At 29.7% G+C, this 18,874-nt stretch overlaps 1 protein-coding gene across 1 annotated transcript in view; it reads right to left on the reverse strand.

The window, feature by feature from the left end:
• Positions 1-18,357, reverse strand: part of LOC129962337 (elongation of very long chain fatty acids protein 4-like) — a 40,581-nt gene extending 22,224 nt beyond the window's left edge. The window contains exons 1-4 of the mRNA XM_056076084.1: positions 18,283-18,357; positions 14,095-14,151; positions 2,399-2,580; positions 997-1,071 (exon numbers count right to left, since the gene is read on the reverse strand). Of these exons, the coding sequence (XP_055932059.1) occupies positions 997-1,071; positions 2,399-2,580; positions 14,095-14,134 (297 nt within the window). The 5' untranslated portion in view covers positions 14,135-14,151; positions 18,283-18,357. The remainder of the gene's footprint in view (positions 1-996; positions 1,072-2,398; positions 2,581-14,094; positions 14,152-18,282) is intronic.
• Positions 18,358-18,874: the final 517 nt, after the last annotated feature.

The raw sequence follows: 18,874 nt of genomic DNA on the forward strand, positions 1-18,874 counted from the left end.
TTCCGCTGACGTTGTACCAACGCAACACCCTATATTTTTAAAGATAAGTGCAATTTCTTTATTTTTACATTAAATTACTATTATAAGTGGTCAAAATAATAACTTGTATTGTTTGCATCGAAAACAAATAATGATTTTGAGTTTTGGCGTTTAATGGGTTAATAAAGATTTTAATCGCTTGCAATTTTTAGAACGATTTATCGTTATAATGCAATTAATATATAATTACTAGGAAATAATGTTATATTTTTGGAATGCCTTTATTTAACCAAAATTTGACTATAAGAGAATTACAAATTAATATAATAAGATTACATAGTAAATTGCATATATTAATTCACCGCATTTTTACGTTATAGTTTTTAGATTCTTGTGAAAACCCAGACCATCAGCCGATCAATTTTTTGATCAAGAAGGCACAAAATCTGATAAACACCAGAAATTTAAATGCTAAAACTCTGAACCAAATTTCACTTACATAAGCTGTTATACTTTTGAATTAACGCGTTTATGAGCAGTAAAATACTTAATGAAATAGATAGACAATCCCTCGACCGATTTCATTCCAAATTCAATACATTTACATTTAAGATATTAAATATTTGTTCGAAATATTGTTGATCTAGCTTACTTCAGTTTGTAGTTAAAACGTCAGTTTATTATCTGTCATCCTGACAGGCAGATTTCCTCTGAACGTAGCTTTTTCAAAATTTGATAAGTTTCTACATCTTAGGTGTGAAACACACTTTCCAAATTTCATCCTTCTAGCTCAAAGAGAGTTTGAGTTGTCAATTTCACACACAAAAGAATAAATATCATGGTAATAAGAAATTGGTCTTTCGGCTCTAGAAGATCTGAAACATGGAGACTCGTCAAAATCTCAAATTTGAATTTTTTGGAGCTCACAATATTGTGCATTTCCTATTCAAGAAAGTAAAAAGGGAAATAGCTTCAGAGAAAGATTAGAATGAATTTAGGAATAATTCAGACTCTTACCTGAGCCTTTTGGAGGGTTTCTGGAGAACCGGAGCAACATCTCATATCCCATTCATTTATTGTCAATAAGTAAAGCTGAAATGGAAAAAAAAGATTAAAGCAGGCGGAGGTCTTAAAAATGCTTAAATATGTTAAATAGATTATAATCGTGTCTCAAATGTTATATTCTCATATCTTCCAATGTGTCGCTGTATGTTTTCACGCATATGGTCGCAATACTTTTTCCTTTTTTCCTCTCACCTGCAATGATAAAACTGTGTTTTCTTAATGAAAATTGATGAAGTAGTTGATTTTATTCTGATAGTTTACATTCAGTGGAAATATTTGTATGTTGCAAAATGCATCCCATTTTTTTTCTGGATGTTAACTGCATTTCTTTAAAACCAATAGTTGACAACCAAAGGAAACAAAAACGGATCATTAGTGATGAAATCGATACAAATTAGCATTGTGGAGTGTGGGTGGTTTACATCCAAAATATATAATGAAAATTTCCATTACTCCATTCCTACAACACCAATTACAATGCACATTTCATGAATGCAGGGAAAGGATAACAGAGGCGGGAATCCAAGGGTTTGAATTGAAGCTGGCTTGGCTCTGTTGATTTACTAGCCTAAATGATGGACTAATATGCTAGAAATAAGCGGAATGTGACTATTCTACGAACTTGGTGTGGAGTGATCGTGAATACATTCCTTAAGTCTTCATAACTTATAAGCATTGGATATGCATCTTGTTTAAACTAGACTCTGCATGTAGATAGAAGTCTCTATTTTAGAGTCATTCCTGTATCATAAAGAAATGTCAAATAGAATAAATGAGCCCTGGTAAATCTATCGACTTATGAAGCTACAATCAATGCAAAGAAGATATTCTATTATCAATAACGCGAACTTATACTACGTACATTAATTATATCTGTTTAATACTAACGCAAATATAATAAGATGTGTTTGTATTATCTTACCATAATATCCATTGAACATTAATATATCTTATTCACATTAATACCCACATATAAAAATTTGAACAATAATATATCATGTTCACTCCTATGAACAATAATATATCATGTCCACATTAATAGGAATATTTCCTATGAATATTTACATTAAGGGAAACATATTCTATGAACATTTATATATATTAATATTAATATACATTTTCTATACTATTTAGTTTAACAAGAATCTGTCTTATGGACATGAACATGAATCTGGTTTATGACCAATAATATCAAAACAGTCAGGTCCTATGAACATTATCATACTATTTGACATTAACATGAACATATCCTGTGAACGCTAACATGAATATATCTTATGAACACGAACATGTCCTATAAGCATTAATTGTACATTCACTAAAAATCAAACAGAATCATTGAAGTCATACTCACTTGTGTCATCGAAACGAAATTGAAGGCTGACATGAAAAAATTGTACACGATCATGGGTATTTTTAAATCGAATGGCTTCCGGGCCTTCATCCAAGATGGGCCGAGCCACGTCACGAAAAGGACGTATCCAACCAAAATACCATAGCACTGGTACTCATTTCTGTTCAAATATTTTCCGATAGCTATAAAAGAATTCGCATGTTACCAAACGGGATTTTACATGTACATTATTCAAAATCTAAAAATGTCGGCAAACCATTAAAAAAAATTTCGTTTAAAAAATGTCGGCAAACCGTTTTGTACCATTCTTTGTTACTTGTCCTCGACAACTGGAGTATGATTTGAATGCCATTCATTCTATTTGCTCTACCATTAAAACTGTTTATTTAAATTATGAACTGTAAGATCATGTAACAAATATTTTTGTTTTATCTAGGAACAGAAATTTTTTTTTCAAGAGAGACCGACTTGAAAGAAAAAAGCATTCTTCTGCTACACGTATGTTGAGCCTGGTTACCGTTACAAGGCACCAAGAATAGTTAAGCGCAGACATAGGAATCGAAAAATGCAATTAAATTGTGTTCAGTATTTCAAAGTGATATTTATATCAAGTTCAAATTGAATGCTGATGGTTCATTTCTAATAGTCTTCGATGGAGTGATTCCATTTGGAAAAATACTATAAAGGATAAATATATTTTAGGTTTGGATCCATAATATGTTCCTATTAAATTGAGCAGTCTAAATTTCTATACAGTTTCTAGATATTTTAGTGATATTTAACAATATATCTTTGACGTGTTAACATTTTAGAAAAGTTCATAATTCTGAGTCAATATAATTCTGAGAATATATAAATTAGAAGCTATTTATATATTCATATATAGGGTGGGCTGTAAATTCGTGCAAACTTCAAAAAATTATAATAAAAAAATGAATGCTCTAAGAATATCGTGGTTTTCGGATATATTTTCAAGGAGTCTTCGGATTATTTTCCCATTCAAAATTTTTCCAAAAAATGACCAATAGATGCGCTGACCCGCCAACCCGAGATGGTTGATGCAAATCAGGATATTGCTATAAAACACAAGACTGGAAAAGGATCCATCATTTGATGCAAGCAGCATGTTATTGTTACCAAATATAGAACGTGGTTAAATCTTTCTATAAGAATTGGGAATCCACGACCCTTTCTTTTTTGATGTGCGTTGTCCTGCATCCATTTGGGAAAACTGATCCGTCACTGCAGAACATTATCTTACGCTTTTGCGAGCTGCTTCGTAACAAAGCTTTACCTGCCGTATCCGTCATGCGAGATGGCGAAGCGTCTCACGTTGCTCGTTCCGTCAAGACGTCCCTCCTAGATACTCAGGACTCAGTGTCAAGCCGAGAATGTAATATTCAGTCGCCCTCACGATCCCCAGACTTTACACAATCGGATCTTTGGTTGTGATTATACTATAAATCTCGTGTAAACCGGGAGTCTTCAGCCACTTTGGTGGTGAAAAATGCCATTCAAAGGGTCGTTGGTGACATCGATGTCGACATGCTACGTACAGCTATAATAGGCTTATTTAAACATCTCACATGCTTAATACCTTGTTCAGCATCATTTGTTTTAAAATAAAATTCATTGTGTTAAATTCTGAGCGCCAAATTTCGGTCATATTTTAAATATTTTTAATGCGGAAAAATCCAAATGTTCTCTTATCACACTCATGCAATTATAATGTTTTTCTAGCAATACTTTTCCTATTGTGATTTTTTTGAAATGTGTGTCGGGCCTCGTATTATATTAGACGATATTTAAGCAATTAATTTCCAATACAATCTTTTAGTCCAAATGCGCAAATATATATATATATATATATATATATATATATATGTAAAACTTCTTCTTAAAGTATTATTCTACCATTTAAATTGCCGTTATATATTGAACGGTTTAAAAAATGAGTTTTATATTTTAGCAACTGAATCTGAAAATGCAATACATAATAGTGTTCGAAATCTGGAACAGGAAAATGAATTAATCATTGAGACTAAATGTCAATTTCAATTTTCAGTGCTTTTTTTTTAAATCGACTATCAAACAAAATTTTATTATCTGGATGAAAATGTTATAAAATAAGAACAATTAGTTATTTTCGTGGCCATTGAGAAGTATGTTTTAAACAAACCATCTAAATATAGAAACAAAATATTTTCAGTATGTAACCGTAAAACTTAATTTGTTCTTAAGACACATATTTATAATAAAAAAGTATCCAGGTCAAAAGAGGGAAGAAATAGTCATAGCATGAGAGTTATGAGTGATCTAGCAAGTAAATTTAGAGGACAAAATGGCACATGTGATAATCTCACTTCCTATATATAAGATCAACTTCTTCTAAAATGAAATAGTACTACGCTTTTCATTATGAGAAAAATTAAACCAGAACTTCCTGTTCAAATGATAATGAAATGCAAAGTTAAGTGCTTTATAGATGATACAACTGCTATCATTATTGTGTTATATATATATCCTTAAATATATAACTTTATTTAAGTAATTTGACCAAATATGATACAAAGTATGATATTGTAGTCAAGACTGCGCATCAATATGTCGAGTTTTTTCAATTATTAAGTCCATATGTGAGCACAATTATGCCTAAATCCCCTTCCTTTTTTTTTAATGTTTTTATTCAAGAAGATTTAAATTTGGTGATATTTGTAATATGTCAAGAGGTATATTTTTTATCAATTGCAAGACTTTCTCTTTTGACATTTCATATGCAAGAGTTAAAAATATTCTGCATGTTTTAAATCATTCAGTGATTGTTGCAATCTTCTAATCGTTAAAATGAATTCTAAAAATGAAGACAGCTAATCTATGCAATTATAAATGTGAAAGTTTGGATGGATGGATAGATGGATATTTGTTAGTCAATCACGCCAGAACTGCTGAGCGGAATTGGATGAAATTTAGCACAGAGACAGATTATAGCCTGGAATAGGACATAGGCTACTATTCTAAAAGTCTTCATTTCCCCACCGCCAAATGAGTAGGGCTTCATTGTTTTTCTTTCCCGCGCTAAAGGGGCTAGGCTTAACATATTTTCAATCGATTATTTCAAATGATTGTTTATTTTCTTAGTGTTTGAGGCATTTAAAATTAAAAATTGTTAATTAACTGATCTTTCGTATTCATTCTGAAGTACTTTTAAATTAAAATAAAACAGAATAAAGGGAAAAAAAAATTCTAATCTGCATTGCGTTATCCTAATTGACGTAGAAAATTCACGCATTTGCGTTACGTCTATTGGCGTTGAAAATTCACGCATGCGCAGTGTGTTCTGATTGTTACAACTATATTTTCATTTTAATTAAAAGTTTAAAAATTATGTGTATTATTCTGTTGTAGTTATCTCAAACTCGATCGATAAATAAAATAGACTTGATTTAATTTTAAAGAAATACGAACTTGATTTTCTATTTTGTTTTATTATAGACTTTTAATAAATTTATTTATAGTTTTAAGGACATCGCTTCTTTAGGTTAGTTTTAATTTTTTTTATTTGGAATTATTTGATAGTTTTTCGAAATGCCCAGAAAACGCAAATCTAATTTTTCGAAGAGGAGTAATAAAGCTAGGGCTATGAAAGCAGCTAGAAGACCTGTTTGCAATTTTAGTGAGCACTTGCGGACTGTTAAACTCGCTGCAGCTGTGGGATACATACAAGGACGCTTTATAAGACTCACAATGACCTAATCATTAACGAAGCTTTGGTATTGATTGAGGATAAAATGATTTCCATATCTGAAAAATGTCTAGCTAATTTCGGCATACCCACACCGCAGCGAAGAGGGTTATTATCAAACAAAGTTGTGAAGGAGCAAAACTACGACACCGCTGTCTTAGAAGTGCAGTTTAATGAAATGACACTATGTTTACTTCCCAAGCAGCGACAAGTATATGAAACGATTGCACACCGAATAATAGAGGTGAGGAGGGATTATTCTTTCTTGAAGCCCCAGTGGGTACAGTTAAGACGTTTGTGCTGAATCTCTGCTAGCCCAACTCCACAAGCACCGCAATATAGCTCTGGCTGTAGCTTCCTCGGGCATTGCTGGAACTACGCTTAACGGCGGCCGGACTGCACATTCCGTTTTCAAATTACCGCTTAATTTTGCAAGCGAAGATACCCGAACATGTAACATCACCAAAAACGGAGAGTTCTTTTGCAGCAGTGCAAGGCGATTTAGACAGACATTGACAATTATTGAGAGGGCCATATCGACGGATGAAATAAACGCATGTCTTAAGGCGTCGCCTCTGTGGTCTAGGACTGAAAAGCTCCATTTTATGAGCAACATGCGAGCCCAATTGTTCAACGATTATGAATCAGGTGTCTTTGCAAATAAGATTCTGCATATTGGAGAGGGTCCTGTAGAAACGGACTCAGATTAGATAATTCTATTTTCAGAATTTTACTATGCAGTGGCTACAGAAGATGAATTTATCGTGCATTTTTTTTCCAATTTGGAGGTTAATACAAATAATGAAGAATAGTTGTGTGAGAGGGTAGTGATGTCGCTAAAAAACGAGTAAGTCAATAAAATGAGAGCAAAAAAAAAAAAAAAATTAGAGATGATCGTCGGAAATTCAAAATTATACACATCCATAGAAACCGTGAAGACTAATAACGATAGTACTGCCTATACTGGTGAATTTCTGAACTCCTGAGAATTAACAGGTGTATCTTCGCATAATCTGGAGCTTAAATTTGGCGTTCCAGCTCCGCTGATGCAAAATCTTCAGGCACAAAGACTGTGCAACGGCACCAAGCTTCGTATCGGAGAGCTTGGCAGCAATATTATAAAAGCTACCATTATTACAGGAGCTGCTAAAGAAGACAGCTTTTTAATTCCCCACATACTGTTATTCCAAAGATCTTACCATTTTGTTTCAAGAAGTCGCAATTTCCCTTAAAATTGACTTTTACAATGGCGATCAACAAATCCAAAGGCCAAACCAGGGATTAATGTTGTATACATTATGTATTAGAATAAAAATAAATGTTGAAATTTTCCCGTAGATCTTACAAATACAATAAGCCCTGGTACAAAATACAATAATACGCAATAGACAAACATTTAATGTCATTTAATTTTTTTTTAAATTTAAAACCATTATTTTTATAGCACAGGATCCTTTTATTTCTGAACTACAAATTTATAAGCCAATATTACAAAAAAAATAAGGAAATTTGTTGTTTCAATGAATTTTGTTTTTCATATTTAAAGTATTGAAATGTAATTTTTTTATTAAGCTTCACTGCTAAATTCAAAATGAAGATATCTTTATTTTTTAGTAATTTATGTCTAAATTATTCGAATCACTGTAAAGCAACAAAAATGTAATCATCTCAAAAGCATAAGATATTTCTTTTGTTGTGAATAAATAACATATTAAGTATTAGAAACATAATTTTAATTATTATCGTAATCATTATTAATTACCACTATAGGGTATCTACATGCATGTCATAGGTCGCAGGCGACTACGACGTTGTTGTATAATTTCGTAATAGAATTCTGCGAATAATCAATTACAATAATGCTTGATTGCACGTCCTGAAAAGCAGAATTGTCTGTAACTGCTTTGAAATATTGACCTAATAACCTAATAAATAAGCTTGAAGACCAGGGTCCATTCGCAGTTGTCGAGCAAATGAAGAGGAAACGATAAACTCGACATTTTTTCAATGCTTTAATAGCAGGCAATAGAAAGTGAAAAGTAGGATGTAAATTTACATATAACTTTGAATTTTTCTTTTAATTCAATAACTTTTCACGATTTCTAGTTAAGAATATCATTTCAAGTGAATAGGATTTTCTGTTAACGCAATTTATGGCAGTTAAGTTCAAAAGTAATAGCTTTGAAATTACTTTTGATAAAAAATAATATGTAGTATTCACTATAGTGTTTAACATTGTATAATATAGAATATTCAATATTATTTTCACAAAATGATATACAATATTTGGCAGTAAATGAAAAAAAAAATGTTTCAGTAATTGTTTTGGAATAGGATTCTAAATCAAATGAATCATAAATCTAAAACTAATATATTTGTGTTAGAATTTATTTTTCTGTATCAATAGTTTTTAAAATTTCCTTGTCCTTTTAATATTGCTATACAATGAACATTGTACGGCATTCCTTGGTATTCAAAAAGAATGGTTGATTTATATTCCTTAATGATGTATAACACAGTAGTGCTACCAGGCTAGGAGACTCTGTTAACTTTTGAAATTTTACGACCGTTCAAATAATAGGGTCATACATAAAATCTACAGGTTCTTATGATAATGTTAAAATGTATATTCATTTATTAAATCTTTCCCATAAAACCTCTCCTTCGAATAACGACATACGTAGGGATTGCAATACCGGTATATCGGGATACCGAATACCGGTATTTTGAGCCATTTGTACAATTTTGTAATACCGGTATTCACAAGTTTAAATACCGGTTTTTCGGTATTTACTAGAAATTTTTAAAATGGTCTCCACTATATGTTCAGGGATCACCAACATAGCAAAATAGTATACGTTTTTGTTTTTATATCTCCTTAACGGGCGAAATTAATTTGCTAATTAATGGCTTAATTAATTGCTTAAATCTAAATTAGCGAAACATGGATTGTCCCTGAAAGAAAATATCGTATCCATAACGACTCATGGAGCAACAATTATGAAAAAAGTTGGAAAGTTGATTGGTGCAAATCAGCAATTGTGCTATGCACATGGAATTCAATTAGGAATAATAGATGTATTATACCAAAAAAATAAAGAACAGAAGAATCCAAATACTGTGGATATAGAAACTTTGGATTCCAACTTAGAAAAGAGTAAATGTGAGAGTGATATTGACAATGAAGATAATAACAATGTAATTGTTGAAGAAGATATTGCTAATGAGGATGAAATATTAACTTATCAAGAATTGCTTCCTATAATTTTTAAATTTCGAAAAATTGTTAAGATATTTAAACGTTCCCCTATAAAAAACTACATATTACTAAAATATATGCTAACTGAAAATAAAACAGAATATATGTTAATATTAGATTCTAAAACACATTGGAACAGTTTACTCCTAATGATGGAACGATTTTTGAAACTGAGAAATCCAAGCCAAAAAGCAATAATAGACTTAAACTTGTAAATTATTTTTTCAGATAGTGAATTCGACTTAATATCCAGAACTATACCAGCTCTACTTCCAATAAAACTGACTATTGAGCCATTATGTCTGAGAGATTCTAATTTATTAACAGCTAATGCAACAATAAATTTCATGTTGCAGTCACTGTAAGAACAGCAGACATCACTATCTGAAGAATTATATATTACATTGAAAAATCGCACAGAAGAAAGGCATACCGAAATAGAAAATGTCTTATGGTATATACATAATTATAATGATTTTAAAAATGAGAATGAATTTTTTTTTTATTTCTTAAAATTTTTTACCCACAAACTTATCCACATTCAAAAGAATTCGTTTGAATTATCGAAGATTATGATGTCGCTACTGTCGATAGTAAAGAGGAATTGTCTCTTGAACAAAAATTAGAATTAGCGATAAATAAAAAAAATTTCAACGAACGAAAATTCAATAGAGAAATCATCTATATCCAAAACCATCCGACGAGAAATCGATTTATTTGAAGATGAGGGATTTAGAGGTAAATACTTGGAAAAAATATCTCGCGCATTGCTAACAGTACCAACAGCTAGCGTAGATACCGAAAGAGCGTTTTCGACAGCAGGTAATTTTTACACAAAATTACTTTTCAGGCTTAATGACAGTAGAATTGATGCATTATGTTTTTTTTAAGATCACATTTCAAAAATTTGTAATAGTACCACAGACTGAATAGTGATATTTACACTTTTTTGTGATTTAAATAAATAAGATGTTTTTTTACTTTTTTGTGATTATATACTGTTATAATTTATAAGTTACAAATTATTTTTTGTTATATTTACACTCTCTAACAAAACTGGCAAATAAAACAAAGAAACATCTGTGTTTTCTTTCTTTTTCTAAAATTTCTAATACCGGTATTAAAACCGGTATCCAGGTATTAAGATTTAAAAAATACCGAATACCGGTATTGAAATTTTGGTCCGGTATTGCAATCCCTAGACATACGTCTAATCCTTCAAATATTTATTCAGCACGATCGGGACGTGCAGGTGAGGAATAGAAAATCTGCGCATGTGCACTTCTTCTTACTGTATACACTATAATGATATGGTTTGATAACATTTTGCATTTTGATCAGACCGTCAGTTCTCATTCATAAACATCAAACAACATACGTATAATCCTTCAAACATTAATTCAGCACGTGAGAATAGAAAATCTGCACTTCTTCTTACTGTATCCCCAATTTCCTCTAATTTTCTTTATTGTGTCTCCTTCAGTTTTGTATTTAAGATAAATTTCGATCCTTGGCATTTTTCCTGAAATGTATAATTCCATAATTGGTAAAATTCTATATTATGGGACGAAAATTGAATATTGAATTTTTGCAAAATACAAATGGCCCCTTGTCTCTTAATTCTCTTGCTTTTTTTTAATGTACGGCATAATTTTCTTAAGCAAGCTCCATATATTAATTTATGGAATGTATTTTACAACTGTGTATGTGATAATTTTGATATTCATTCCAGTGAAATACTTGTTATTATCCATAGAAGTTTAAATCTGTAGTCTGGATCTACAAAATGATAAAATGATGAATATTTTCATGAAATTATTCACATAACTTATATATGTAAGGAAATAATATGGTGCAAAGTATGCTGATAAATAGTTAGGTTACGTTAACTGCAGTGCAGTTTGTGTTTAGGTCAATTAGAGGTCAAGGTCAATTAGAACATGCTGTCAGATGCATACATGTTGAATGAGTTATTAAAATCAAACTACTTCAAGAAAGTTGAAGTACATTTGTACCAAAAGTACTTTTGGAGCTGTACATAAGCGGCAAGATTCTGTATAGAAATACGATTCTCCGAATTATCTCTCAATATCAATTATCCTGTGCAATAAGCATATTTTGATAAATAGAATGAGATGTTGTTAAATTTCTTCGTATAAATTTAACTTGTGAATAAACGCACGTTTCTGTGCTCCCACTTATTTTATAAAAAATATTTTGTTACAAGGAATCATGCACAGACTTGATACTCAACAGTCTCATTTGTGACTGTGTCCAAAGTGGAAAAACATTGGAAACAAGCGAAAGAAAGCAGAGAATGATTTTGGTTCTGTATTTTTTGTGAGAATTTTAACGTCGAAAAAAAGATTTGTGATTTCTTTTAAGAACCGAATTTCTGTTTAAATCTATTTTTCTCCGGGATTTCTAATCCTCAAATTTCGTATTAGAGATCTGAGAGTCTTTCTGAGATTCAGTAATGAAGTGCAAGTCTGCAAGAAGTGGTACATTTTTCTTTTTAATTTTAAGATTGGACATTTCTAGATTTACTCAAAGTTTCAACTTGTAAGGATGTTTTTGTTTAGAGAAATATGTGTAGTTAATTATTAAAAATTGTTCTATTATAAAGAATTTTATTTTTTAAAATATCATTCAGGTTTTATCGAATGTCCTGTAATTTAATATACCGGGTGCGGCATAAATTCGTGCAAACTTCAAAAAATCATAATAAAAAAAGTAATGCTCGTAAAAAGTTACGATTTACGGGAATATGTTCAGAGAGCCTTTGGATTTCGTTATTTTCATTAAAAAAATGTGTACTACTCAAAAGTTCCAATTTATAATTATCTTTTTGTTTAGAGAAATATGTGTATTTAATTATTAAAAATTGTTCTATAATAAAGAATGTAAATTTTTAAAATATCATTCAATTTTCATCGAAATTCCTGCAATTCAATACATTTCTTTTATAATAGCGAATAATAAGAAATTCTTTCTTTTGTTTATTGACTGATAACAATTTTCATGACAACAAGAAAAGATATATGTCTTTGAAAGTTTTTGGTAATTTCTCAGATTTTTCTCCTAGAATGATAATAACGAGCACCAAAGCTGTTAAAAAAATTGCAAATATCTGATTAGCATTTATTTTAATCAGGAACAAGTGTTTCACATTCGGCACATGTGGTCTAAGGACGGCTCTCTTCCTGAGAGTGACTTACGACTGAATCCTACTTAGTACTAGATGCATACTGGGAATTTTGGAATGTAGCTTTTAGAATTAAATATTTTATAGAAATAGATACATATATACCTGGAGTAAGAAAGATTTAGACAACATATTTTGACATTATTATGCAATCATCGATATTTGTTCGGAGTGCACTATAGTATCATAAGATACCACGCGAGAAGGTTAAAGACTTTTGAGAAGAAAATGTAACTGGCAAATCACTTCACACGGTTAATCCTTTTAGAATTGATGTCTGAATAGCCTTTATTCATTCAATACGAAGACGTAAAATGAAATTAATTTATATAAGGTGAAATTAAGCTAATTGAGTTCCCTTTTGAAGAAGTTGAAATAATTGCATCAACAGCAACCCCTTTCAAATTTAGAGGAGCCATATGATATTGATTGCAATTTATTGCAAGAAGGAATTCTAAGAAAGGTTGTCAGTATCTAATTCTTGCAATTTCCAGAATTGGACCTTATCAGAGTTATATCCAACAACTCCTAGGAAAGTCATTCCAGGACAGGATACCATTCTTAACACAAGCTCAATACTTTTAAGACTCTGCATTTAGCTGGATGGATAAGCCGAAATGCTTGCCTGGGATTACTCTTCTAAACGGTCACCATGCGTGTTCGTCCCATGTGATTTTAGTAGTCAGCTGAAAGAATGGAGCAAAAAGAACGGCAACATCTAGCCTTGGAGAACTCTCACTTTTGTTTGAGGATTAAAAGATAGAAATAAAAAGTAGAAAGGGAAAAGAGGTTTTGACGCATGCCACGTCATAAGATGACACGTCCCTGTAGATTAATTGACTTAAAAAAGAATAAAGGCAAAAAACAACAACAAAAAAATAGAAAATTAGTTTAGTAAAACCTATATACTTTGCTGCAGACTTATCGTATAATTATAGATTATAATTTTATATCAATGTTACTATAATAAAGAACCGCAGTTTTGGTCAAATTAAGCTCGTTTCAGATCCTCATAAGAGCACACTGAAACCTTCCTTTATAAAACCTTCTTTTATTCCTTTATAAAATTGTGAAATCAATAGAGTGATCTTTGATGATATATTTTTTAATGAAATCAGGCTTCCCATATTGAACTGCTGCAGTTTTCCTTTTCAATTTTTTAAATCAAATGTTTGAAATAAATCCAGCATTATATATTAACATGAATATTTCACATTCAGAATTAGTAAGTAGAGTTAACTTTTATAAAGTATACCTTGATATCAAAGCTTGATTTATCATTTATCTTGATCTATGATTTATCGAAACTTATCATTTTCAATATATTTAATATAAAACGGCAGAATTTAAATATACAACTTTCTTGAGCTATAGCTAAATAAACAAGTCAAACAAAAAATTATTTGTTATTTCTAAAAGATATTATGTTAGGATATTGTGAGAAAATGTGAAAACCATGAAAAAAAATTGAAATTAATTTTGAAACTTACGGTTAGCTGTGAAAAAGTCGTATATGGTACTAGCGAACATGATGCTGAAAAGAGATTCTGCAATAAAGAATAATAGTTGATCAAAACAGCATTAATTAAGTTATACTGAATTATTAACATTTTTTAAGGTATGAAATAACACAGAAATGCTTAAAAATTGTAATCATACGAATAAAAATTTCTATTGTATTTTAAATCAAGAAAATTATCTAAGGAAGAAGTTGATTATTTCTTTTAAAACCCTTTTAAATTTTTTAAAAAAATTTAAATTATGCGATAGAATCATTTTGAGAAATTTGTGCGTTTTCCAAAGACAAAAGAAACTTGCAACGTAATGAATATTAATATATGTATGAAAAAAAAATTGGTAATATATAATCTGTATTAAATGGGCACCAATCTGATTGAAAGGCATTTGGCAACTAGAAAATTAATTCTACTTACTTAATTTCACCGTAACTATAGGTGATCATAGAATTTGGCTATTTATAAAATGCATTTCAGTGACTTATCTCCATATAATATGGAAGACGAAGGATAAATTTAAATTAATTATTAATTTATATATGCAGTTGAACCTTTACACATCCAAAGTTCCATGATGAAGCAATAACAGCCATAAACATTTAAAAGAATGATAACTTAATTCTGCATTCAGTGGATTGTCTTGTCTTTTGTGATTGTGTGTGAAATGCGCATGCAGGTAGATTTCAGCACATATGCACATCCGAAAACATTCATAACAGTGGTTTGCATACTTTCCATATATCCGTAACTCCTTTACTTGACGAATTTTTGTCGAATGTCTCTTTCGATGAACACTGATTTCCGTGATAATTGGCAACGAAAGGCTTCATTTTTCCTGAAATAAAACACCTAAACGATTTATGGTGTTCTCGTTAGAAAGCCGACGGTATGGACAAGTGTTTGGTGCATTTGACAAATTGTAGCTTGTACTTTATTTTTGGACTTCAGAATTAAAAATTTTGGCAACTTTTAAATTTTGGATTTCGCTAACGTTTGAGTGCTTATTATTCGGCTGTAAATCCGTATATTTTCATTAAACTAGTGATATCTTAAAGGATTTTAGTGATTCTTTCAGAAACTTTGCGTGAGGAAATATCCCCAAATTTTTTATAACTTATTTATTCGCTATAACTTGGAAGTTCTTTTTAAAATTTTAAGTTATCATTTAAGAATTAAACCGTATTATCGATTATCTGATGAAATGCACGTATCAACATTTTTTATATTACATTCGCATTCACTTTCAAATTTCTGCTGTTAGATGACTACTTCCCATCGAAGCTGTGATTTTTGTATTCTTTTGAATAATGTCAGTAATATTACGAAGACATCAACATGATTTAAATGGCAATTTTAATGCTGTTCCATACAAAGGGTTAAACAGGTTCGGCATTATAACCATATATATACTATATCGATATATATATATATTATCAATTAGCAACAATCAAATGTAAAAAGATCCTCTTACGAACGTTTCAACTAATTCATTGAACATTTTTTCAGCTCAGCTTAATACAACGATTTGCGTAACTAATTAATGGAACTGAAAAATATTATTAGAAATATTTCGGAAAAAGGGTTCGCTTGTTTAAAATTAAAAAAAAATCAAGAATAAATCTATCGTCAAACAGAAAATTTAATCCAGGGCGAAATTAGGTTTAACTAATGCCCGGCAAATAATCGCTATGTTTTATTGTAATCGTAATCGCTTATCGTTAAAGCAAGAAATTCTGTATTTCACAGAATGTGGTATTTCATGAAATATCTAAATTTCTATGAAATAAACTATAATCAGTTACTTTATGAAAAAAACTAAGAATTCTCTGAAATTACCGAATTATGTGTCTTAACGGTGATATATCCACAAATTTGGTAAGATATAAAATCAATGTAGGTTTTCTAGCCTAGCACATCAAAAATCGCGTCACTCTTCCAAACACTCGCCAAATGTCCACTATCTTGGAAGACTACCATATTTTTTTAGGTTTTTAGCGATTGCATTTGGCAAAAAATCGCCAAACACAAATCAGATTTGGGAACAATACATTGAAGTTAAGTCTTAAACCATATTTAAATTTGGTAATATTAAATTTTCTTTAACAAAATATAGAATATAATATATCCAAATTATTTGTTAAACGATATTTTAAGCACAATAACTTGTAATAGACTTAATCCATTTCATTCATATATTTCATTAAATAACATGATGAAATTTTAGTTGGATACATTCTATATAAATAGTTAAATATCCTAAAAAGGAAGCATTTTGGACGAACAAACTGGTTGCCAAAGGTAGTTAGTACTTTAAAATACTTCACTCTTACAATATTTATTCTGCTAGAAATTTTAGGAAAACATTCAATTCCCGAACTCACATTCCAATCCATTCCCTCCCTTTTTCAAACTCCCTCATATAAAAATTTGCAAATTCTCTACAGTATTTTTCTTCCCATAACCCACTCTTTTACTTTTAAAAAATTGAAATCAATTGAAACCATTTAAAATTATTTGCTTCCCTTCCTCATAAATGAAAGCAAATCAGATGCATTTCAATGGCTTACTTGTGCTATTGGATTTGAAATTTACATTTCCACTGCAAGATGAAATGGCGAATACGAAATATCTTCTTTCATTCCTAAACACACCTTTAATTGGCTTTTTGTAAAATTGTTTAGAAGTATCTATTTACAAAGCATTTTTATTAAATTATTTACTGTCAAAATGAATTTGGGATTCATTTCTCACAATTAAATTATTAGTTCTGAAAATTCGTAGTGTGGCACCAAAAATATTATAATTTTAAAAAATCAAAAATAATGCAAAAAAATTATTATTTTAATGCAAGTGCTATTCCTTCAAACCAGAAAATGTAAATTATTGTGACATTGCACGTAAGAATATTATAAATCCAGAACAATCTTTAATTTCTCATTTAAAAGATTTTACATTTTGCATTTCAGGGAAACATTCGATTTCTCTCTGATCAACAGTTATACGAAACCCCTCGAAAAATTTTTCTAACTTTTTCTCTAAAATAATTTAACAAAATATTAAGTGAAAGAAAAAAAAAGAAAAGAAAGTTTTCATTCTGAGGACAACATGTTAACGTTTCGCTACTTTCAAGCAGCGTAGGGACTATTAATCTTTCGTTAAAATACATGATTGGTAATATTTGATATAAATATTTGTTCTTAAAGGCTTCTGAGTAACTATTTTTTAGTCAAAAAAATAATAGCAAAAACAATGTTTGCATAATTATGACATTAAAGTTATTTCAGTGAAATTAAGGGGACAGTGAAATTTGAAATGAACGAAAGCAAAAATGGACGAAAACGTGCAATTTTGTTTTTATTTCATTACAAAAATATATGTTTAAATTCAATTAAAATAGTGTTATAAAATGTATTGTTCTATAAAATAAACGTTTGAAGTGTTAAGAAAAAAAAAGTACACCTTAATTATTTTCTCAAAATGATATTTTAATTAGATTTAAATATTCCATGTGTCTGAATTTTTGAAGAAATTAAATGAAATTTATAATAAAGATTTCGGTCAAACATTAAAAGAAAATGGTGTATGCATCTTATGTTTCGAGTTTTCTTAGCTCGTTAAAAGTCAATTTTAGTTCAGAAAATCATAACATTCCTATGAAAATTCTGTAAGTGTAAATAATATTTTTTCTAAAATAGTAGCAATCAATTGGAATTACAAAATCATACTTAGATTTGTTCCAAATAAATTTATATTGGATAATAATAAAAAAATAATAGAAAAATTAAATCGCCTGGAATTTTTTAAAATTTTTAAAAATTATATATATTTTTAATTTTTTTAAAAAATAATATATTTTGTTTTAAAATCTTTTTAAGAAATATGCCGTATTTATATTTTAATGCATATGCATAAAAATTTCTTAACTCTGATTGAATAATTCCCAAAAGTGTCTAATAAAGGCCACTGTCCCCTTGAGGAGATTAAATTGATTTTAAATTTTACGATATAACTTAACTTTTCATTATAGAGAAGAAATTCATTGAGAAAAAAAGGAAAATAGAATAAAAACATAATTCCTAGAGCACATGCACAGATCAAAAAGTAGCATGAAATCGCTGACTTTTCGCAATTCTTTTAAAATGATAGGTAATAATTTCCTACCTGTGATAAAGCAATACCGCCGACAATCTAAGAATCAAATGTTAGAAGCGCATTTTACTTTAACCTACATATTACACGTTCATGGGATAATAAATTGAAATTCCGTCGGAAAATTGAATATGCGAATAAGCATGGATTTGTCTGAGCATTCATTCCTACTTAGAATAAATTTTCAGATCTGAAACATTATTAGCATTTTAAATTTTTCATGGTGAAAGAGAGAGAATTTTAACCAGCTATTTTTTGGGATAATAATATGAATATTATATATTCTATTTGGAATAGAAGATAAGATATTATATATCTTATCTTCTATTCCAGAGTGGTTATCATTTTAAAGACATATTTGATTTAAGTACAACTGGTTTGAACAATATCAATGTTGAAAATCAATTATTAGTGTTTGTCAAATGGTATATATATATATATATATATATATATATATATATATATATATATATATATATATATATATATATATATATATATATATATATATATATATATATATATATATACAGGGCGTATCAAAATCTTAATCGCGGCTTTTATTCCTTAAATATTGATTATAGACCTATACTGTAAATTACAA

Source organism: Argiope bruennichi, chromosome 2 (genome assembly GCF_947563725.1).
Source record: "Argiope bruennichi chromosome 2, qqArgBrue1.1, whole genome shotgun sequence".
NCBI classification, from domain to species: domain Eukaryota; kingdom Metazoa; phylum Arthropoda; class Arachnida; order Araneae; family Araneidae; genus Argiope; species Argiope bruennichi.